Source organism: Cupressus sempervirens, chromosome 3 (assembly GCF_028749045.1).
Source record: "Cupressus sempervirens isolate cs-2001-9-10 chromosome 3, ASM2874904v1, whole genome shotgun sequence".
Taxonomy (NCBI): Eukaryota; Viridiplantae; Streptophyta; class Pinopsida; order Cupressales; family Cupressaceae; genus Cupressus; species Cupressus sempervirens.
Window position 1 is genome coordinate 351,698,337 of NC_143120.1, and position 24,563 is coordinate 351,722,899.

Genomic DNA, 24,563 nt, shown 5'->3' on the forward strand with positions numbered 1-24,563 from the left:
AAAAAATACAGTCAATTTATTCCTCAATTCTTGTGCAATAACATTCAGATAGCTAGGGATCCCATTAAAACACAATTACCTATATCCCTCTAATTGGATTGGTCTTCTTTGTGTTTCCACCCCATTATTACCACTAGAGCCAGAGGTATTATTTGTACTAGTATTTGAGCATATCTTAACATTAGCATCTAATTTCAGATAAGATGAAGGAGGAATATCCAATGTAACAATCTTATTAACATTGGTTTTTGACATGAAACATGAAGGTGTACCTATTTCAGGAGCTATTATTGTCTAGATATTTGAAGTGCTTGTGAGAAATTGAATTTTCCTCTTCATTTCATCAATAACATCATTATTCTCTACTTTCTCTAGTTCCTTTTCCAAATCTTCTCTCTCTTTTCTTTTCTTCTCCAATTCCATATCAAAACCTGACATGGTAACTTGAGTTTTTGTTACCTTTACAGGCTCATTGATTGTAATATCAACCACCTTTCACTTTCCTTTGTTCTTCTTAACAAAAGAGGATCCTACATTTTTATCTTCATGAGTTTTAACCAATATAGTTGTGTAACTCTACACCTATTTAATAACATGGCCTTCTTTCTCAAATTCTTGATTGTTCAACAAATGTTCTCGCTCCTTGAGATCAAAAACATCATCCCACATTATTGGTTGCCAAGGAGCAGTAGCTCTTTCATTTTTCTCTTTTAGAGCAACAATGCTTCTGAGTAAATTTTCTCTTTCTTCTATTACTTTTCTAATATCTTCCTCCTTATCCTTCTGGAGAGGTTTTTCTATTGCTAATTTCTGACCAAATTGCATTCTCAACATTCCCAAATCATATGGACTTGGCCTAACATGTTCAAAACTAGAAGTCATATCCGTATCCACATGATAGATACATTCTAACTCTATATGAGGAGGATTTGAAAAACCAGGGATTTGATTGGTATGGAACACATTGCTATTTCTCCTTTGTTCTATATTCTTTGGATCCTGATGTATCACTTTCTCTTGACCTATAATCTCTGGGGTGTCATAAAAATTACCATTAGAGAGCTCACAAATGGATTTATAACCTTTATATGAAGATTCTTTCTACCGAGGGAAAGATGTGATTGCTTATTGGTGATAACTTGTTCCCAAGGGTTTAGTATTCTTAGTGATTCATTCTTCTTCATTGACCAACCCTTTCTTCCTCATGGCGGAAGCTCCCCTTGAAGATTTACTTCTGGGTTCTTTCTAACAAAGGCCCATGTATTCTTTCTTCTATCCATATTTTCAAACTAAAAATGACACTGGTTCTATAACCTCTAAGTCACCACCCACTACTTATGGGAATTGTGATTTAAAATAAACAAACCTTGAAAGTCTACTAAGTCGCTTATCACCAAATACACAAGACTGAATTTTACTAGACAATACTTACAAAACAAATTTTGGACATAAAACAATTATGCTTTACCTAATAGGAAAAAAGATCTGACATGTACTATAACACTTCAAGATATCTCTACAATACTTCAAGATATCTATTCTCTTTCTACTACATACATTTAAGGTCACATGTCTAATTCTGTCAACCACTAGTCTCGCTAATCTAATAAATCACATGCGATGTACACAATCTGTGTCAGTCATGAACATAAGAACATATGTTGTCAACAATGATAAAACTTGTCATCCTGATACCAAGTGCCAACAAAGGCCTCAAATCCCAACACTAACTATGTTAAAAGTGCTCATGTACAAAACAAAGATAAAAGGCTAGCTCATTTGACAAAATCATTCAATAAATAGTAAGTAGCAATTGCAAGTAGAAGGAAATTAAAGGGTCCATAATCTGAACATAAGATATATGTTGCTCACATGTCATATCTAACATTGATAAGAGAAAAATATGATCGAATCAATTTCCAAATTGAAAGTTGGTCACCTTAGTATATTCTTTATACAAATGAGTAAGAAATAATTTTTCAAATCCTTTGGACATGATAACCATTTTTTCTAAATAACTATGCAACATTTGGCTTGAATAATATTTCTTCTTAAGATCATAAAATAATATTCATTAAGTCTCCTACAAGGTGTACATTTTACAACCTAAACTGAAGGGCACAACTATCTTTCAATCCATAAATCCCCACCCAAATTCATTTTGGGTTTGTCAGAAAAAATGATCCCTCTATATAAATGTCCTCTTAGCAAAGAATCATACCACTTCTTTTAGGACTAAAGTTTCCGTTCAAAACCCTAGGAAAACTAAGCTAAAGCTTTAAGAAAAGATATTTGCACAAACTATTTCTTTATTAAGCCATGAATCAACACTTAATTATGAATTGTAAAATGCATGCATCAAAGATTTATAAACTTTTAAATATATTTTTCTTCCATCTTCTTGTCTAAAAATAATGATTCCTCACAATAGTTATTATTAGAATTTTGTATGTCTTGAATCCAATTGTTTATCCTAAATCTCATATTACAATGATTGATCTCGGTCCAAAATTCTAAATCTACATTTTCAAAAATATGTTGGCCTATCAAACTCATTCCATTAAGTAATATACTTCTAGTAAATGATTAATAAAAGTTTTATTCCTTCCAGTCCATCAAAATTAGCAATGGAAATTGATCAAGATAAGCTATGTGATGTGGCAGGTATTGGTATAAAACAAAAAACAATGGAAATTCATTGAGGGCTCGTTTGGTGAGCGGAATAGGAATACGTATTCTGGAATAGAACATATTCCTGTTTTCCGTTTGGTTCAGCGAATATTTGATGGGAATTCGCGGGTTCAAAAATTTATGTTTTCTAAAATAAAAAAAAATGGAATAGGAATACGTATTCCAATACCACCTATTTTGGTGGAATTGCAAAACCCCATTTTTGGGCCAAAAATGGAATACGTATTCCATTTTTGCTTCGTATTCCAATCCCGTTTTGGTGCATCCAAACAAGGAATTCACAATTTGTGGAATATGTATTCCGGAATACGTATTCCTATTCCGCTCACCAAACGGACCCTGAGTTACACAAACTATGATGGGTAAATATTACTGCTAGCCATTTATTTGATAGGTAATATGACTTAGAGAATTACAAGATAGAGCTAATAGGAATTAAACATAATCATACGTCATAGGAATGAAGTGCTAAAGAAAGAAATTCAAAATCAAATTAAATATCTTAAACGGACCAAAGGACTCGGCCGCAAGCGAACATAATCATTAAAACTCACCCATACATACATCCATCCATCCATTCAGAGATGATTTGAATTGAAAACGATCATCAATCAAAGCAACGTTCGAATTAAGAGAGAGGAGAGGGACAGTCCTGGGCCGGCTTCTTCCCCATTTCCCCAGATCTCTTTAAACGCCATCCTGCTTCAAATTCACAACAAAATTTAATGCTGCAAACAAGAAAATCGATTCTGGAGGAAGTACGTATCTCGCTCAAGGCGTTGGAGGGAGCGAGATTCGAACCCTGTACCTCTCCATTCATCCGCTTTTAGGGTGGGGTTGGCATTGGCACTAACTTTTGCAGCACACTTCACTTTGTTTTTAAGCAAAACAGAGCCCTCATCAGGTAGGAAATTGCCATCCCAACCTGTTCGTTTTCTATTTTCGTTTATCATTTATTTAAGCCATGGAGCTCTCATTGCCCTGAAAAATATTCGGCGTTTCATACATTTTCGGGATTTGAGTTGTTGATTAACGGCGGAAGAAACATATTTTCTGTTTTCAGGGATGGACGGCAACGGGAACAATCACGATGGGAGCGCTGCTTTAGCAAGAGGAGTGAGTAATCTATCAAATGACGGTGGTGCTGAAAAAGATATGATGCAGTGCGTACAGGTTGCAGTGCACATTCGGCCTCTGATTAATCACGAGCGCCTCCAAGGCTGTAAAGAATGCATAACTGTCATTCCCGGAGAGCCTCAGGTCTCTGTTTATTTTGCTTTTATGTTCGATCAATTTGAATAACTTTTAGCAGAATATTGTGCTAGATTTCTGTGATCTAGTATTGTTAGATCTTAGATTTGCGTATGATTTAGGCATCGTAACTTTATGGGCGTTACCTCCGATTTCTTTCAATTTAAAGAAAATATTGTTTAGTGTTGTGCGAGATTTGATTGATAATGCATTAAATTCTAAGAAAGTTCAAAACTCTGTCCTGGCGATTTTAAAATTAGTTACTTTTCTTGTTATGTCCGAGAACAATCTCCACTTCAGATGCTTTTGTCAATAATTATAATTGAAAAGTTGTTTGCTTCGATGTGCAGACTTTTGGTACTCTCATTGAAGCTGCCCCGGGTTTTGAAGATTTAAGTATCTCATATATTTCAACCTTCTGGTTTCTTACTTCTTCTTCATATCCTTTGTTTTAATGAAATTTTTGTGTAAATATTGTCCTATATTTCTGTCCTTCCAGTACTTTCACTAAAACTGTAGGCTTAGACATGTGCTGTCTCCCCGATCCTTCAGTATTTTGCTCTACTTTTATTCTTTGTAATTTCTCATACTTGATTCTGCCCTTTTAGAACTCTCCCTCAAAATACATCAATTTTGGAAAATTTTAAATTATCTAACAATAATGCGAGCCAAATATTTTTCTTCGGCAGCATTTTTATCGTGTTATTGTTAATCTTTGGTCCTTTACTAAAAATGTCACGTTTTCTCTAAAAAATCATTTTCAGTCTGTACGGTCAGTAACTCAGATTCCAGAACATTATGATCCCTGGGTCTTTTCCAAATATTTTGTTCACCTTAAAGAATTTTCATGCAAAATCTGGTGCAAGATTTGTGCCCCTTTGTTATTGTCACTGAAAATGACTAAGATACTTGAAAACAGTGATTTTTTTAGGTTTCTTGTGTTTACTCTATTTGTTTGATTTGAAGAAATTTTAACAAAACAGTTGTGCTGAAATTCTATCCTTTCAATCCTGACCTTAAAATGGGCACGAGCAGACAACAATGTGAGTCCCAGCTCTTTTGATTTCACTTAATTTTCTGTTTAAACTAAAAGCTAAAATAATTTGCCTGATTCCTGACCTAGTAGCACAGTCACTTAAAATGCCTATTTTGAAGTTTTTAGAGCATTTGAGAATGTTGTGACATACAAGTTTTATTTATACATTATCTTATCCAACTTAAGAAAAAATTATTTGTTCTGTTCAGTTCAATGAAATTTTAATATAAATGTTGTGGGTTTCTTTGATTTCTCTCTCTGAAAATTCTGAATTATTACAAAACTTGGGTGTCCGAGAACATGACGACCTTAAGGTCTTTTAATTTGACTATAATATTTCCAATTGAAAATAATTTCAGCTTAAATGTTGTAATAAGGCCAGAAGAAAGAAAACCCAATGAGGTTTTCCACTAGCTTACCTCCAACAAGAACCAAAATAAAATGTTGTCTACTTTACATTTTGACAATATAAATCCCCTTGTCAATCTGGCCCATCCTAAAATGATGACCAGCCATGAATCCAAGAGTCACATTTGAGGGAGACTTCCAAGCAGAGGAACAAACAAGAATAGTTATCCAGCAGAAGAAAAAGAAAGGATTTTCAGGCCTTATCATAACCGAGAAGCGTAACAAATGTTGTGCTAGATATATTTCTGTCACGGAAAATGATTTATCGATTATTATTATTGAGAGCAATGTAAATTGTTCGTGGTAAATGAAACAGCAAAAAATGGTGTGTTTGATTTGTTATTTTTAGTAATGTTTCTAGATGTTGTGCAAGATTTATTCTCATTACATAAAAGCTCTTTATATTTTAACTTTTAAACAAATAGAGTTTCTTATGATTTATTCAGGCCTACCATTATGAAGAAGCTTAACAAATGTTGTGCTAGATATATTTCCATCACGGAAAATATAGAAAAATATAGTTTCCTGATTGTTATTAATGAAAACAATGTAAATTGTTTGTGCTTTAATGAAATAGCAAAAAATGATTTATCGATTCTATTAATGTTTTAGTCTAGATATTGTGCTAGATTTATTTCCATTAAATAAAAACCTTTTATATCTTAACTTTTAGACAAATAGAGTTTCTTATGATTAAGAGCATGTCAATTGTCTAGCTTATGAAAAACATGAGAAATGTTGTGCAAGATTTGTGAATCTTATGTTTAATTTTACTTTGTGTTCAGTTTTGAGGAGATTTAGCAATTATGCAATGCAAGATTTGTACCTTTCTAGTGCTGTCACTTAAATTCCACTTTTTTTGAAGTCTCGGTTGTCTAATAAATTAGGACAAAGAACAGTGTTGCATTTTCAGCAGTTAATCGCTCTGAAGTTTGGCTTTGAGTAACACTTATGCACGAATTTGAAGAGGAACTTTATAGGATTTTGATTTTAGATATTCCAGTAAATGCCTCCGATGTTGAATTGGAGCAATGGCTCTGAGGGTCTGCAATGGCTCTGAGGGTCTGTACTCTGTGTAGCAATAAAGCCATCGTAGTTAAGTTTAACTAGTAGCCTAAAGCCATGTAGGAACTCTCAATGCTGCCATCTCACAGTGCAGGAACAATCTTACAGCATAATTATCATATTTAATTGTTCTATCTCCCACTGGCCTGTCTTCCTTTTAGTATTTCTTTGGTGAGATCTATTTTGTAGAATGGCTTCACATTTTTTTTCCATCCAATGGATTTAAAAGCTGTCTCCATCTTTCATTTAAAAGCTTCACCAACTTTATTTTGTTTATATTTCTTCTGGGAATTTCATTTTAATTTTTTAATAAATCTGGCACATGATATGTTTTATCCTACAGAATAGTGTTAAAAAAATTGTTTAGAATCTCGACTAATCAAAATCTATAAAGTAGGAAAATGAAAAACATAGATTCCCGAATTCTTGGAGACCACATGCACATTTATACACATTGCATGATTCAACAAAATTCATGGGGTTTTAGCAGCTTCATTGACAGATCTTACAAATTGAATTTCATTTTGTGAGCCAAGTAAGGTAAATAATTTGATTGTCTTGCAATCTGGTTTGAGCCATTTTACATGTTTCTTGGTACACTTGTTTGAATATGAAGAAGATAATGCCTTGTTGATGAGAGACTTATAGTGCAGTGGGGAAAATCCTCTTCCATGCTTATTTCCTAAAACCTCCAAATCTGTACAGTTAGTTGCAAGAGGTATTATGTTGAATTTCTTTCAGATTTGTGCTTGAAGGATTTCCATGAATATATTTTTGTTTGATTCACAGGAAATTCCAAAAATTGGAATAGTACCTCAAGGTTAAGATATATATTGTATGGAAAATTAATGAAATTCAATATAATTTTGACTTCTAGGTTTCCCAAACATCAATGCTTAACAAATATCTGTGTACTTTTGATGCACAGATTTTCATGAAATAATGAAATAAACTCATTCAATTTTGTCAACCATACAGTCTATTTTGTGATGCAGACAGAAGTTGACTTCTCCCATTATATAGGAAAGTACATTTGTGTTATATTTTTTCAAATTGCAGACTAGAAGGTCTCTAAATAGCAAACTTTAATTTGTTTTTTTACAGTACCCACTTCATCATTTTTCTTTTCTTTCTTTCATGTTTTCTATGTTCACCAACTTATCTGTGTCCAATTTGCCCTGATAGGTTGTTTTCATCTGTTTGGCAGGTCCAAATTGGAACACATTCATTTACATTTGATCATGTATATGGGAGTACAGGCTCACCTTCGTCGGCCATTTTTGAAGAATGTGTTGCTCCACTTGTTGATGGTTTATTCCAGGGATACAATGCTACAGTTCTGGCATATGGGCAGGTCTGCACTAGAAGTGGATATGCTTGTGTCATGTGCATGTTTTGGGATTATTTTATTGCCTAGTAGAAGTAGGTGCATGGCTCTGCAGTTTTCAGAAAAAAAAAGATATGCAGAGGTTTACTTTTTATCTGACACTTGTCTTTACAATAAGTTCTCATACAAAGGCACCTTTTATAAACTCTTTCATCATGATGCAGACTGGTTCAGGCAAAACTTACACAATGGGAACTGCTTACACGGTGGGTGGGAATACAGAAGGAGTAATTCCTAAAGTCATGGAGGCAATATTTAAGAAAGTTGGAGAGTTGAAGCACCAAGGAGAAGTACTGTTGAAGGTTTCATTTATTGAGGTTTGTTTCTTGCTTCTTAATCTTTTGACTTAATCGCTCATGCCAATCTGCTCATATGAAGAAGTGACATGTGAAATATCCATTTCTATGGTTTGACCTTTACTCTGCTTACACATAAGGACTATTTATCCACATAGTGTTGAATTTTCCCCTATTATTCAAGATGAGGGTTAGGATTCTTGCTTGCCTTCAATCAAGCGTTTTTTATTACTTATATATAAACTTGCCATTGTATTCCCATGTAATTTTGTCTTTCCAATTTATTACTTTTAATTCATTTATTTAAAGGAACTGATATGAAAATAAGATGGCTTCCACAGATTGATTTGTCAGTGGTACTTAGATTTAGCTATCTTTCAATTATGTTATCAGGTATCAATTATGTCACCTCAATACAATTTAGCCGGCAATGTTTTCATGGGGAAAATACAATTTTACAATAGGCCTATACAACTATGTTGAGCAATGTTCTTTGTATTGATAAAAATGGCAATCTGGAATATGGAATCATTTGATGCTTTCCAATTGTTAATTGATCAATATGTGAGAAAGAACTTGGTTACCAAGTCCTCGATACACATACATTGTCTAAAGTCTTGAATGTACTTTTATAACCTTAGGTAAAGGATATACGCAGCAATATGGATTGCAAATCTGAAAAGAAATTTGAGCATAATAAGAACCACTTTGTGCATAGACAATAGGGTTTGGAGTCAGATCAATTAGATCAAATATTTAATTACAATTATCAACAGGGGCTGCAATCCAGTTTCAGTAACTACTGAGATTTCTAATGTGACCTGCTTGCAACTGAACAGATGGAATGAATTATTTAATATTTTGAAAATTGCATTCTTCTACTGAAAGTCTGAAACTACTCTGATCAGATATTGTATTTTCTGTTATAAAGATTCGTTCACACTCATGAGCATTTAGTACTGTAGTTAGATGTAAACCAGAGTCCAAGCACAAAGAAATACTAATAGCTATTTGAATGGTTTTTGTCTATTTGGGAGGCCTCAATATAAAATGCGTAGTTATGGGGTAAATGTATTGATGCAAAATTGCAATAATCTTCTTAAACTAAAGTTTGCTTAAACTTGCTGTGAATGGTGATGAGATCAGAAGGACATTAATTTCATTGAAATACTCAAAAGTTATTAAAAAAGGGTGTTGAAAATAACTTGAAGAAGTTTGCTTAAACTTGCTGTGAATGGTGATGAGATCAGAAGGACATTAATTTCATTGAAATACTCAAAAGTTATTAAAAAAGGGTGTTGAAAATAACTTGAAGGGATGTAAAGGAGTTGTAGAAGATGAGTAAAGCCATAATGGATGTGTTGAAGTTAAATCCATGACTTGAAGAGATTGGTTTGAGATGAACTTTTGATCAAAATTTTGGAAAAGCTGGTCATGATCATCAACACTATGACACATTGCTAGCACCAAATCTCAAGCCAATGTTGGCAAAATCACATTTTGGCAATTCCCAATTACTTAGTGCTGCAAGTTCAAGTGAGAATGATTAAAAAGAATGTCAATTTTTTAATAATATGAATGGTATTTGATAATGTTGTATTTCAAAGAATCCTTATATAATAGGAAAAACAAGAGAAATCATTGGAAAATGCATTAATATTGAGTTCATATAAAAAAAAAGACCTTAGACAATCGATATGGATGTTTCTCAAACTATATTAACATTATAGCTTGTATGCAACTTTGTTCGGTTTTGTTGTGTGAAACAACATGTAGTTACTATATAGATGCAATATCGTCTATGATGTTAGATGAATGTATTCTTCACAATATAGATCTATGTAATTGGGTTTTCCCACTTAAGTCCTCGTATGGATTAAATTTGGTACTAGATTTGGTTTAGGTTTGGATGGTGCTAAGTTCACTTTGGGTTGGGTTAGAAAAATCTTGTATTAAATTTAGAAAAAAGTTGATATATTTGACATGAAACTTTGTAAGTGGTTTAGTAGTACGAGTTGAAAGAAGGGTTCGAGGTAGGGGAAGGAAATGCCAGGGTTTGATAGCATCAAAAAATGTCTTGATGGAAAATACCTCTTTTGTGACATAGGAAAGAAGTCACCAACTTTGACAAAATATTAGTCCATGAAGCCAAAGTGGAGTGAAGGCTAAATATGCCATTGTTACCATGGATACAAGCATAGTTGGAAAACTCATCAAGGCCAAAAACCCACTAAGGCCTAAAATAAAGCTCGAGAAAAACTCGAGAACTTAAAAATTGATTAATATTAATTAGAAATGCATTTTTTATTGCAAAGTTCGATGAGAAGATGCATCTGTTGAGTCAATAAATGAGAACACAAAGAAAACAAGCTTAGTCTAGATATATTAAAACATACACAATTGCATTCTTGTGAGGAATAGTGATGGCTGGACGCAACATAGTACAATTAACTCTTACTCTTCCCATCTCTAGTAAAAACTAAGGGAGAGGTAGAATTAGAGGGGCTAGTCCTAGAAGTTTGCAATGGCATGACTATACCTCCTCGCCCAGTATATCTGACTTAGTTTGTGGCTTATCCTCCATCCTAGTTGAAGCTCTGCCTTTAGCTTCCATTGACTACTAATTCAACTCAATGCCATCTAGTGTGAAACCAAATCCATTCCCCTCCTCCATAGCCTACCTCTCCAAATCATAAATGTCATCCTTCTCAAAAAGCACCTCAAATTTGCTTCAAATAGATAGAAATCAGTTTGCAAGTGTTGGGAAGACTATTTTCCCCCTCTTAGCAAAATACAAGTTAAGAAATGAGAAAGGAAATTTATTTGGGTCATTTTTTGCCTTTAGTGTTATTATAAAACTATGACCAAGTTTTTAACAAAAACTTGCCGAGCTTTTCACAAAAGCTTAACAGGGTTTTGCAAAAAATATCGATGAGTTTTTGGCACTAGTAAAACTTGCCAAATGAGAAAACTCAGCCAGTTTTTGAAGCTCGGAGAGTACTCTACCAATAGTACATCTATGGATAAAAGCATCAGTAGCTTGCAATTGCTACAAATATGTCATTCAAACATATTTTACTTGCTGCAAGAAACTACAAGTCACAAAGTAGGTAATATAATATATATAACTGACTTGTTTAGTGTTGAGAAGCATTATGAATGAGAATAATTGTATTATTAATAATGATAGTAACATTCAAAACTATACAATAATTATTATGTTGTTGTTAGCTTGTGGGTTTGTGCATGGTCCATTTTAGGTCCATATATTGGTTCATGTGGCGAGGGTGCCACCAAGGTCCGATATTTACCTAAGTTACTGATGTTGGTAGTGATGTGATGTAGGTGCAAGGTGTTGATGCGTGGATTTTTTTTTTTGGTGATTTTGGATGCGTTTAGGTGCATCCATATATAAATATATATTTTTAAATATACACACACACACACACACACTCTATAATTTATGTATGGAAACAAAATGAGAAGAGAGCCCAGCTGTAAACAAAATGAGAAGAATGAGCAATGAATAGCCTCTTTTAGGGCTGTTTTAGGGTTTTGAGGCAAATAGGAGAAAAAATATAATTAAAAAAACAATTAAACACATTTTTTAGTAAGTCACTTAGGTAACTGGGCGCTCAAAAAAGTTGGATGCTCTTTGGAATCACTCGGATGCTTTATCATTCTCTCTGGATGCTTTCCCAAGCATCCTACGCACATCCGTAGGAAAGAATCATGCTTCTCGACAACACCCATGCAACATTCTAACGGATTTGCGTATCACCACGCATCAACACCCGCATTTAGCTTGAAACTAGATGCATTGGTATCTTAGATAATTACTATTTGGGTTCATATCAAACCAACCTAGGAGAACCCATGATGAAGTTTTATCTCGCGAAGAAGCCGTTCATTCAAAATATTGCGAGCCCGATCCATAAATAGTTAGGACAACAAAGAGCCATAAACGATACTAGATTTCATAGTCAAATTTCAGTATAGCATACCTCTTTTGTGGCATAAAAAAGAAGTCACAACTTTGACAAAATATTATTCTATGAAGTTCAAATGGAGTGAAGGGTAGATATGCCATTGTTACCATGGATAAAAGCTTCAGTAGCTTGCAATTGCTACAAATATGTCATTCAAATATATTTTATTTGCTGCGAGAAACTACATCACAAAGTAGGTAATATAATTTATACAAATGTCTTATTTAGTGTCGAGAAGCATTATGAATGAGAACAATTGTATTATTAATAATGCTAGTAACTAAGGTCCGTTTCAGGTCCATATACTGGTTTGGTGTGGCAAGGGTGCAACTAAGGTCTAATATATTCTGTGTGTTCATTCCAAACCAACCTAGGAGAAGCCATGGGGAAGTTTGATCTCGCGAAGAAGCCATTTATTCAAAATAATGTGATTCCAATCCATAAATAGCTAGGATGACAAAGAGCCATAAACGATACTAGGTTTCATAGTCAAATTTCAGTATAGCAAGCAAAGATGAGATGGAGTTATGGTTTTCTGCATAATGGTATTGTGCACAAGCGCTTTGTGTAAGTATTCATAGATGAGACAATGGGTGTGCTAGATGAAACTATAAAATATATACTGGTTAATATTCATTATCTTTTTATAGCATTAATAAATTTATGTATAATTATTATAAAGTAATAAATTAGTAAATCAATATTACATTAATATCATATTTCAGGTAAATACCATTATTTTTCCTATAAATGGGTATTACATATATATAATATCATATTACTATTAAAGAATATTCATTTATAATAATATTTATGTTTTATTTTGAAAAAATAAAAAAACCATCCCCGATTTTCTTATTGAATAGTTAATAAACCAGACCTCAAACCCAAATTCAAGCTTGAGCCTAAACTCGTAATTATTTTATTTTCATAAATATATCTTATATTTTAAAAGTTAATATAAATAAATTAATTTGTATTTTTGTTGCAGGTAATGAATTATATATTTTGCAAATTATATTTTTATATCTGCAAAATCCCTCATTCAAGGGGCTTTGGGATAGTCCAATTTCTTTCGTTGAAGACTAAATGATGAGTTTGGATAGCACCATCTAATGGTTGGAATTAATTGAACTTTAATGGAGCTTCTAGGGTTTGCCTTAGTGCTTTTAGAGCGCAAAGTATCACGAGACATTATGAAGTTTCAATAGTTGTAGTTGCCTTCCTGATAATAATTGTGAGAACAAATGAGAAGCAGAGGTTTAGTGTTGCTAATGAGACTTCTAATGTGCAAGAGTTTTGACACAAAGAAGGTGCAAGTAGATGATGAGTACATGATCATTAATAATATCCGAATAGAGAAGAGCTCTTTGAAATGGAAAATAAATAGACTTTTAAGTCAAAACTTTCCTCACTTCAATTGTTTGGAAGATTATTAAATAAATCATGTTAATAGAGAGAATAATACTCTATATAAGTTGGCCAATTTTGTTATATATATAGAGATGAGATGGTTGATTAACAATTGTTGGATGGGCGGACAGAATTCGATGCAAATCATTTAAATAATGCAGCATTGCTGATTGAGGAGAGCAAGCTCTTTAAAATTACAAGAAGAAAGGTGGCTGCACATACGAATTGAAGTTTGCATTTTGTTCATGTATGGTTTTTGGCACCTGCATAATTATGAGAAATATGGCGAGAGATTGTGAGAGGTGGCATTTTTTATTGCTTTGCCTCATTTGCAACCACGCCATATTTATTTCTTTGACAAGATGGATACCATCTAATAGCAAAGAAAGGGACAGATTTTTTTTTAGGGAAATCTTTTTTTTTCATTTAAGGAAGGTTTTCATGATTAGTGCTCAAATTGTGATTATGTAGTGTGGGTGAGGTGGGAAATCTCTTCCTTTCAACTATGCACGAATACAAAGTCAACACAAGCATTTCCTCAATGTTCATGTTGTGTTCTTGGAGGTGAGGGATCAAGTTAGGTGATTAGAATCGTTGTTGAGTCTCTAATTAAACTTAGATGGTGCCAAGGCCTTACGTCTATTCTTTTCAATGTGGCTATAAGAGTTGGGTTTCATCCAAGAGGATGTTTTTGGCTAGTTTCAATCTTGTCCCAATGGCTTTGTGGTAACCCTTTGTTATATCATTAATTGGGACAAATGATGAATTGAGTTTCTTAAATTTACCATTGTGGCCTCGCCTTCTCTGGGTATTGATTGGTCCTTTTTATTTGAGTAAATGTCTTCATAAAGTGACAAAATGTAGGATTTCCTTCAAAAGAATTAAAATTGGTGTGTGACATTTTAAAATTTTGATCTTTATGTAGCTATCTTTTGTTTGGTTTTAGCCCGAATTATGGAAATGCTGTATTAGGATAATTGTCATCATTAGTTTTACCTCTGGATGGGAATTTAATTTTAATATGGCCCTCCCATAGGGAGCATTGGTATTAATTTTTTTCTATGGTTCAGCAAATGCTCCCCTGGGTCAATTTCTCCCTTCATATATATTTGAACTTATGCCTATACTTGGAGGTGAAAAATGTGTACCTAAATCCTAACTCAACACTCATTCCTGTATTAATTAGGACTGACACCTTGATATAGATTGTTTCCTTGAAAACTCAAGGTATAAATTGCCTAGTAAGCTTTTGAGAGTGAGTTTCTTAAACACTGTATGTTAGCAACAACTAGCGGTTTTGAGAAAATTCACTGCCTTGTCATAGTTTCTTTCAGATGGATATCTTTGTAACTTAAATCTCAATCTGACATTGTTCTAAGATTCAATACACTCTAGGAATGATGAAATTCTTCCAAGATTAAGATATTCTCTAAGGGTACAGGTAAGATTAAGCTTGCTAACTTGTAATCACAAGCATGAGTCTCTGCGTGTCTAAATGTTACAGCTGCAATCTTTGAAAATCTCTATAAGTCACTATTAATTATAGTTACATAAAAAAATTCAATCTCCCCAAGTTTTCAAATGCACGAAACACTAAAGAGTCCAAGCTTCTTCTCTTTCAGTTGCCATCTTTTATATGTTTCAGTTGGAATTGTGTTTGCATAGTAGAAGATAGAAGGTTCTTCTGAGTTTGCGATCATTGTGATAATTGCTCTATGAGAAGTTTAGATCAAAGAAAGAATCCTCAAATTGACAGTGGATAACTCATTATTTTATTATCCAGCTTGCAAGCTATTCTAATTGGTAATCAAATTGATCAGTTTTTTCAAAATGATTATGTACACATTTCTTTGTAGCAAGCAATCCCCAAGTTGAATCTTACAATAAGTGAAAAAAAATTGTAACAATTTTTTTAATTTAGAAATATTATAATATACATGCTCATGCTCACCATCAATTACTTAAGTAATCTTTACCCAATTATATCCAATTCATTTAACACCAACCTTTGCTCATTTGTGACCATCTTCTAGAACTTCTACCTGAAGTTTTGAACATGGGGAGAACCACTACCATACTTAGTTGATCTGCCTCAACAATAACCAATGTTATCTACCTCAGAAGGCAGTTTATGCTCTCCACATGGAGGTTCTAAATTTTATGAAGTTTAATATACTAGATAATTTGTCACTAGCTTAGCCAGCTGAAAAGAAGGTTTTAATGATCATTCAGAAAAAAAATTCTTTGGATTTTGTTTTAGTAATAATTGTTGTAAATATAATATGAGTTCTCATAGCTTGGCACAGACAGTCTCTTCATATAGATCAATTTTTGTAGCAATTATAGTGAAATACCCCCTTGCCTGCTCCTTGTTTTCTCCTCCCACAACAAAGCCTGAAGCTTTTTGTCTTCAACTTTTTCATTTAGTTCAAAATCCGACTAGTGATAGGGACTTCATAGAAGTTTTAAATTCAAGTGCTTTTCCTAATGATCATTCAAAATACATGTTTTCTGGAGTTCATTTTAGCAAATATTGTCGTAAATATAGTATGATATCTGGCAGCCTGGCACAAACAGTCACTTCACATGGAGCGATTTTTGCAGCAATTATGGCAAAGTATCTCCTTGCCTGGTCCAAATTTTCTCCACCCACAAGAAAGCCTGAAACTCTTTGCTGTCAATTTATTCCTCTATTCAAAATCCCATTAGTCATAGGGGCTTCATAGAAGATTTAAATAGAAGTATCTTTCCTATTTGGAGAAACTACAGCTCATTTCTGAAAGGAAATTTACAAACCAGTCTTCTAGTGGAACGCAAATGATAAGAACCAAGATGCGTATTTTACATTCACCCATGTTACAAACAGGTTGAGAACAAAATTTTCTACTGAGTTACAAATGACTAAGAACAGTTAACTGGCACTAAATTCTTAACTTTCCTGTCTCAATATGCATTGGGAAGGGCAGTTTCTCCAAGGTCCATCTAAATGCACAAAATGAGGGCATCTTGCAAGATGCATATCTTTGGGCACTATAGCTCTATGCGTGGCATGAAGTGTACATTTGTATCCTCAAACAAACGAACAACAAAGTCATTAACTGCCTCTTGCATAGCCACTAAAGCTTAAGCATTTCACAAATTCACCGCTTAAGTATAATTTACAGTCATCACTCATGGTTCTCTTAAATGGAAGAGCAGGGACAAGCAGTTGTCATTTCTCCTGATAATATCTGACCTATTTAAGAGTAACTCTTTACCTGGCATGCCAAGCAACAGGTTGTTGTCAGTGAATGGGAGACTTGCATGCAACTGTAGCAGAAAATTTTGAGCAATGTGCCGCTTATTCGGGCAGTGAAGTGGACAATGGCAGTCCCTATACTATTTTACAGGACACTAGGAAAGGGTCACCATTAGATGTGTTTAAAAAACTATATTTTCCTGTGTTGCCCGCACGCAAGAAAAAAAAAGACAAGCAATAACAACATTGGAAACAGATAATTACTTGCCTAAGGAAAACGAAAAAAATAAAATGTTTGATGTCTTTGATTATCGTCTTTTCCACAATTTACAATGCTAACACAAAAGGAGATGATCACTATGGTTGCTGACATAGGCAGGAACTGATAACCACAATTCTTGTCCATGTACCAAAAAGAACATCTGGAGAAAGTTTTCATAGCAAAGATTGTTCACTTCTTTTGACCAGAAAATGAGGGGTAAGGAACTTCGAAGTACATAATTGGGAGTATCAAGTAGTGATATTTTGTTTATATTTGATTGATATTTAGGTTTTCTTGTAGCTACACTATGTGAATGAAGTATATCTACTATTGTGGTTTTGAAATGTGGAAATAGGGATACTTAAAATTATTATGTTTATGATAGGTCCCCTTGCAGGATGACCTTAGCCTTAGATGCCCTGACCAAGTAGGTATCCCTATTGTCAAATACAACTAGATCTGGAAGCGGACATCTCTTTTGATGGGGTTATGTCATATCTAGAACTGGATGTGATAGCTATCTGATTCAGCGTTCAATATTTGTACATTTTTAAGGATCTAGCTAATCCCCTGGGGAGCTGGACACAAGTGTTCAATATGAAAACCACAATGCATTGCCATATTATCTCTTTTCCATTCGGCAAAACACTTCAAATTATTTATTAATGCTAGAATTTGTCAATTTAATGTAGAGAATGTTTAGTAATTATATAATTTATATGGAATCTGTTTTTTTCTAAAAATGTGAATGTTGGACCTTTTTCGTGTTGCAGATTCTGAAAGAAGAAATCCATGATCTGCTTGAAGCAAACCACTCAAAAGGGCCTATACAAATTCGTGAAAAAACTAATGGAGGCATAACCCTTACAAATGCCGAAGAGGTAGATGTTTCAAGCCAAGAAGAAATGGCAGATGTTTTGGCTCAAGGGTCACTATGTCGAGCTACGGGGAGCACTAACATGAACCAGCAATCCAGGTTGGTGTGTGGTATGCTTCCGCAATGTAAGAAATGTTTTATTCTACTTTCATGCTCTTGCATGATTTTCTTGTACGGGATTGCTTAAGAAATCTATTAATATGTTACATTAAAATATGTTTCTTCATATGAACGTTTTCTTCATCCATTTGTTTGTCATATTTTCTGGTATCAACCATGGAACATCTTTTATATCAAAATTAATATTTCTGACATGCTTTAGGAATCTGTTCAATCATTCACATGATAAAAGAAGAACTAAAGGTTTGAAGGGTTGGATAATCTGTTTTTTATTGCTTGATTTCAGTTTTAGATCCTGCTAGTTGAGGTTATCTGAAATTCGAATTGTTAATGGTGATCAGTTTTCCTTAATCAAAGCTCTGGTTTAGAAATAAGCTGTTACTATCAAGTCGCCTATAACCCATTCATTTTTGATATGTGATGCTGTAAAATTATTCCTTGCAAGCCAATCTGTGAATAAAATAATTCATGCAGAAAATATTTATACTTCTTTTATAGAAATTATATATGTTGAAAATTATCTTTCCATTTGCTTAGGTTTCTGCCACATATCTGTTTGCATGTATATGGGCAAATACTTGTTCATATGTTTTGGTCACTGCCTGATTCCTCTATAAACATGTAAAACAGTGAACATATTTTCAATTGATAATCTAGATGTCAATTTCTTAAAATTTTGTCCCCAGTACTATTCATCTTTCAAAGTTTCTTAGCTTCAGAAGCCTTCCACTTGTTTGACCAGTCATCTTTTTGTGGTCTTCAATTATTTTATCTGGCAGCCGTTCCCATGCTATATTTACAATCAACATGGTGAATAAGCGGAAATCGGAAGTAGCTGTACTTATGGGTGGTGATTCCAGTTCTTCAGAAGAGCAGTACGAAGAAATTGTATGTGCAAAGCTTCATTTGGTGGATCTTGCAGGCTCTGAAAGAGCTAAAAGGACAGGTGCAGATGGGCTTCGCTTCAAAGAAGGTAGCTGTTTATCCTTCTTTTGGTTCTAACTTCTACAATTCCTGATAATTATATGTGGAATTTTTAAAGCGAGCAATTAATTTACTTTGTTTACAGGTGTTCACATCAATAAGGGGTTGTTGGCACTTGGGAATGTCATAAGTGCACTCGGAGATGATAAAAAACGCAAAGAAGGTTCTCATGTGCCATATCGAGATAGTAAATTGACTCGTCTCTTGCAGGTTTGATCATACATTCTGTGTTGTCTGTGTGTTTTTGACATTTGTTTCTGTTTTTGTTGGGTGGGAATTTTACTTCATCGAACTTAGAAACATCGTTTACCTTGCAAGTTTCTGACTCTGAAATTAGGTTAAATTGTTGGACCTTGTTCCAATTGTTTTGGCTAATTCTGCCACATTTGCAGGATTCTCTTGGAGGAAATAGCAGAACTGTGATGATTGGTAAGTTAGTTTCATTTTGGATTTATTTCTGATTCTGTGATTTCATTGACTATAGGTTACTGGCATGTTAGACTTTGTAACTTTTCGTGTTTAGCATTGTTAGATTCTATGAATGTCGAAAATATTTCTTAGTTTTGAGAAACAGTCTATTGTTGTACATGATATTTAGTGTTTTTATTTATTTAGTGCACCAATAGTTGACCTGATATCTGATCTTAAAAGTCCATGGAATGGTTTACAAAATCTATAGGAATATGCTTGTGATTAGATGACACTAGCTATTGCATAAAATTTTATATCTTACACAAGTATTGAAGAAATTTGTCTGATGTAAATAGATTTGTTGACTAGATACTTGACAGATATGGATGTTACTTCAAGCTTCAGCGTCATCTATACAGGAGTATTATAGTTTTAAATCAAGGCACTCTTATATTGAACCCAAAACAATTATATTTATCTTTCTAGGATTGTTCAAGGTACTTGGATTTGTTTGAAGTATGGAATAATTTTGTTAGGGGCTGAGTTGTATATACTATATACTTTACATATGGTACTTATAAAGCTAGTTATGACAAGATGTATAACACTATTGAGAAGTGAAACTACAAAATTGCAAATGCTAAATACTAAATAGTAAACACTTGGACATTGAACTATGAAAATTGAAGTTTTGAATATCGAATTAGTAATTAGAAATTAGACTATTTAATAAAAAACAAAGTTTTAAATTGTCGAATTGGGAAATGGAATATCTATTTTAAATTTATGTAAAAAATATCATAAAGATGATTACAATGAGTAGCATGTTTTTAAAACAAGTACAAAATGTCAAAATGTAGCAAAACGAGGCCTCTAATCATCCCTTGTGGGGTTGGGCCTCAAGGAAAACTTCTCATTACTGGAATTAGTTATATTTTTATATTCAAAACTCATGGTAAAGAGTGTCTACCAACTGGGGACATGCAAACATCCTTGCGTCCTAGCGATGTAACTAAGGACTCATAAATGATGTCCCCACCACATCTCAGGGATGTCTGTCTTGGAAATGCTAGGGTTTAGGAGGGGGATGTGTCACTGTTAAAGTAAAGCATAGGAGCTAGTTGATGTGCGTTCCAATTTGCACCTTCTTATTGACTTATGAATGGGTACAATGAAGGGGCATCAAAGTTGTTGGATGTAGATCCAAAATAAATTGACTTCGAATTTTCTATTTTTGCACAATTTTCAATTTTGAGGAGTTGGGATTGTTGAGAGTGTTGACTTGGTGGTTAGCACCTCCTTGGAGATTTCTTGGAGTATTTTGCCGTGGATTTGTTTAAGTCTTGACATTTGTATCAGGCATTAATAGTTTGAACTTTTGGTGCAACAACAAATGCTATCAACAATTGGTATCAGAGCCCTTGGGTCATGGGTTTGAGTCTCCCTTCAATTGGTGTTGAAGGCTCAATCGGTACCAAGGGGGAGATTGTTGAGAGTGTTGACTTAGTGGTCAGCACCTCCTTAGAGATTCCTTAGAGATTTCTGCCTTGGATTTGGGTAAGTCTCGACATTTGTATCAGGCATTAATAGTTTGAGCTTTTGGTGCGACAACAAATGCTACCTACAGGGATACCTAACATACTTTTACTAATCCTAATCTATTTGTATCATCTAGTGACAATGAATATCTATCATGACATTCAAGTTTTGATGAATTGATATTAAATTTATATATTTCCAATTTGCTGGTACGTTCAAGTTTCCCCTCCTTGGGTCATGGGTTTGAGTCTTGAAGGCTTAGTCAATGTCGAGGGGGAGAATGTTGAGAGCGTTGACTTGGTGGTCAGCACCTCCTTGGAGATCTGTAGGGGATTTTTGCCGTGGACCTGGGTAAGTCTCGACATTTGTATCGGGCATTAATAGTTCGAGCTTTTGGTGTGACAACAATTCTACCTTTAGGGATACCTAACATGCTTTTACTAATCCTAATCTATTTGTATCATCTAATGACAATGAATATCTATCACGACATTCAAGTTTTGATGAATTGATATTAAATTCATATATTTATATGTTGTTGGTACGTTCAAGTTTCCCCTCCTTGGGTCATGGGTTTGATTCTCCCTCTAGTTGGTGCTGAAGGCTTAATCGGTGCCGAGAAGGAGATTGTTGAGAGTGTTGACTTCATGGTTAGCACTTCCTTGGAGATTCCTCAGAGATTTTTTGCTGTGGATTTGGATAAGTCTCAACATTTGTATCGGGCTTTAATAGTTCGAGCTTTTGGTGTGACAACAATACTACCTATATGGATACCTAACACTAATCCTAATCTATTTGTATCATCTAATGACAATGAATATCTATCACGACATTCAAGGTTTGCCGAATTGATATTAAATTCATATATTTCTAAGTGGCTGGTACGTTCAAGTTTTAGCGTTGAGAATTCAAGGTTTGGCGAATTGATATTAAATTCATACATATATGTTTTGGAATCCTTGTCGAATTGGATAGGGTTGAGAATTTTTTGCTTGAGATGTTTTAGCGTTTCCCATCATGAATTCAATCACAACATGGAGATTCATAAAAAATAAATCCTAAAATGAAATTTAGGCATTTTTTCCTTTTCATACGGAAGCAATATGAGAAAAAAATCCTAAAAGCAAATCTAAAATTAAAATGAAAAAATGTCAAACATGTTATTAATTTCATTAAATTGCAATAATTGCAAAATGGAAAAATGAATATCGAGCCCAACAGAGCACAATGGAGCAGAGGAAATGACAAGGAGCATGAAGGAGCAAGCGAAACTGGAAGGAACTTTCATGGATTAGGAATGTTGTGAACTAGACAACGAGAAGTTAAGGACACACGATAGGTTGGTTTGGTTTCACTTTGTTTAAGACAATAGTTTTAACTTTGGTTTATTGTTTATTTGAATTTCTCTATAGTTCAAAAATAAATGTATGAATTTTTTAAATTTGTTTAAACATAAACAATATCATATTGTAGGTTTTATTATTCATTATAATGATATAATCTTAATATATATTTAATATTAAAATTGTAAATTAAACTTGCGATTTAATTTAGATACGTAATGTGAAATATATATATATATATCATGAATATTATTATGTTGCAATTACAACATGATTTCTTTTTAATGTTATTATATTAATTGTAACATTCATAATTTTGCAACAATTGTGAGCTCTATTACTCAACCCATCTTCAAAACCACCCCAAATTCACTATTATGGAAATTTGTAAAAGTAATAAGCCAAGTAAAATGATGGAACATTTGTTTGGATATGCAATTTTTGAAAAGTGAATAATTGTAGCTCCTAGAATTGTGTGAAATCTCATTTTTGTGCCATTTCACAACAAGGAGTCAAAGCATGTCCAAAAACGGATAAGAAAGGATTGTCACCTCAACAAATAGTAGAATATTCTAGAGAGCAAGAGAAAGTAGATGCTAGAGTTGACCATCCTTTATTGAGAGGAAAACGCTGTAGATTGAGGCTCCTAGGTTCTTCATCTCATAGTAATTTTTCTGGTGCCATTAGAAAGAGCATTTGAGAATGATGTTAGAGAGATACGATCAACATAGTGGTAGGATATGTTGAGAAAAGTAAATGAGGCTCCACAAGGATACACAAGGCCAATTTATGAAAAGGCGCGTAGTACCTTGCTAGCAAAAGAGGTTAAACGCGTTGACATGCATTGGCTGACATTACTCCTCATGGAAACAAATGGTGTTGTCAATCATTTTTGATGGATGGAAGGGTGCTAAATATTGATGATTAATCAATGTGATTACAGTTTGGCTTAAAGGGGCAATGTTTTTGAAAGTTGTGGATTGTGGGGGGTAGGTGGAAGATGCACAATTTATTGCTGACACCCTAATACAATGCATTCAGTCACACTTATAAAATGCATTAAGTCAAATTGTTGTCTAAGTAATAGTAGACAATGCATAGAATTGTAGAGCTATAGATACTTTGGATGAGACATGGTTGAATGAATGAATGATTTTAATAATGTTCACAAGGCCAAAGTAGCCTATGGGACCTGCATGCTAGTACAAAAATTCCAAAAAAGGGCAAAGATCCTAAGCAAGTTGTAAGTCTCTTCATTGATGGATTTTGATAAGTAGGTTTGCAGTTTTGATACTCTTCCTCAAATGAGTAGTTCAAGATGTCATTCTTTGAAATCTCCGCATACTTAGATTTGATGTCATTGTATGCCAAGTACTCGATGACAACATAATGCTTCGTCTCCACAACCTCCATGTCACTAACCAAAGTCGTCTTGTTTGAACACATATATTGGAATCCTTGTGTAGTCCTCTCTCAACCTCATGCTACAAGATTGAAAATAATTTGGATCAAACAATTCCATGTTGAGGTTGAAGAGATTAAATGTTTACAAACCATGACATTAATGCTATAAGAATGTTATAAATCATGTCAAAGTATAAACTTTTTTTCGGGTTCAATTATTCAATAACAAAAAAAATAAATTTATTACACAATCAATCCTTGAAAAAAGATTAAACCATGACATTTCACAGCTCATTTTAGTCTGCAGGTAAGTGTAACACTTAAGTTTCTAAATGGTACATTTTACTTTAGTAATTACTAATTCAATTTCAAGTTCAATAAATTCTTTTTGTCTTAGTTTTTATTTCTATTTTTAAAATAGGTCACTAAGACTTGATTTGCATCCCAACACAATTGTCTTAAAGTGACTCATGATGGTGCAAGAGCCACTTGCTAGCATGGTTATTAGTCAAAGTAAGTCTCTATGGAGGCAATCCAATTCTAAAACGACAATAAATGTAAAGCAAATGATCCTAGATGACACTTTGTGGGAATGAGTGGAACAATACAAAGGTTCAAGTGACTGCACCACATGATGCTCTTGCGAAAGAGAAGAGTTGTGCTCCGACAGTGGAGATGGTGGAGCAAAGTGCGAGAAGGTGTAGAGATGAGTGGTATGATCTACTGTCCCTACAACAATAAGGCCTCTTGTTGCACTATCCCGAATGAAGACTGAATCAACTGTGAACTCAACTTTCTTCCTTGATCCATTGCATGTAATTTGATAAATCGAGAGAAGGTTTGCAAATA

The 24,563-nt window shown here is 33.8% G+C and overlaps 1 protein-coding gene across 1 annotated transcript in view; it reads left to right on the forward strand.

Moving 5' to 3' along the window:
- The first annotated feature begins 3,263 nt into the window (after nt 1–3,263).
- The window catches only part of LOC149566434 (kinesin-like protein KIN-4A), a 45,521-nt gene continuing 24,221 nt past the window's right edge, over nt 3,264–24,563 (forward strand). The window contains exons 1-8 of the mRNA XM_089819788.1: nt 3,264–3,595; nt 3,755–3,951; nt 7,659–7,805; nt 8,003–8,155; nt 17,810–18,012; nt 18,813–19,006; nt 19,103–19,227; nt 19,410–19,446. Coding sequence (XP_089675914.1) covers nt 3,757–3,951; nt 7,659–7,805; nt 8,003–8,155; nt 17,810–18,012; nt 18,813–19,006; nt 19,103–19,227; nt 19,410–19,446 — 1,054 coding nt within the window. The 5' untranslated portion in view covers nt 3,264–3,595; nt 3,755–3,756. The remainder of the gene's footprint in view (nt 3,596–3,754; nt 3,952–7,658; nt 7,806–8,002; nt 8,156–17,809; nt 18,013–18,812; nt 19,007–19,102; nt 19,228–19,409; nt 19,447–24,563) is intronic.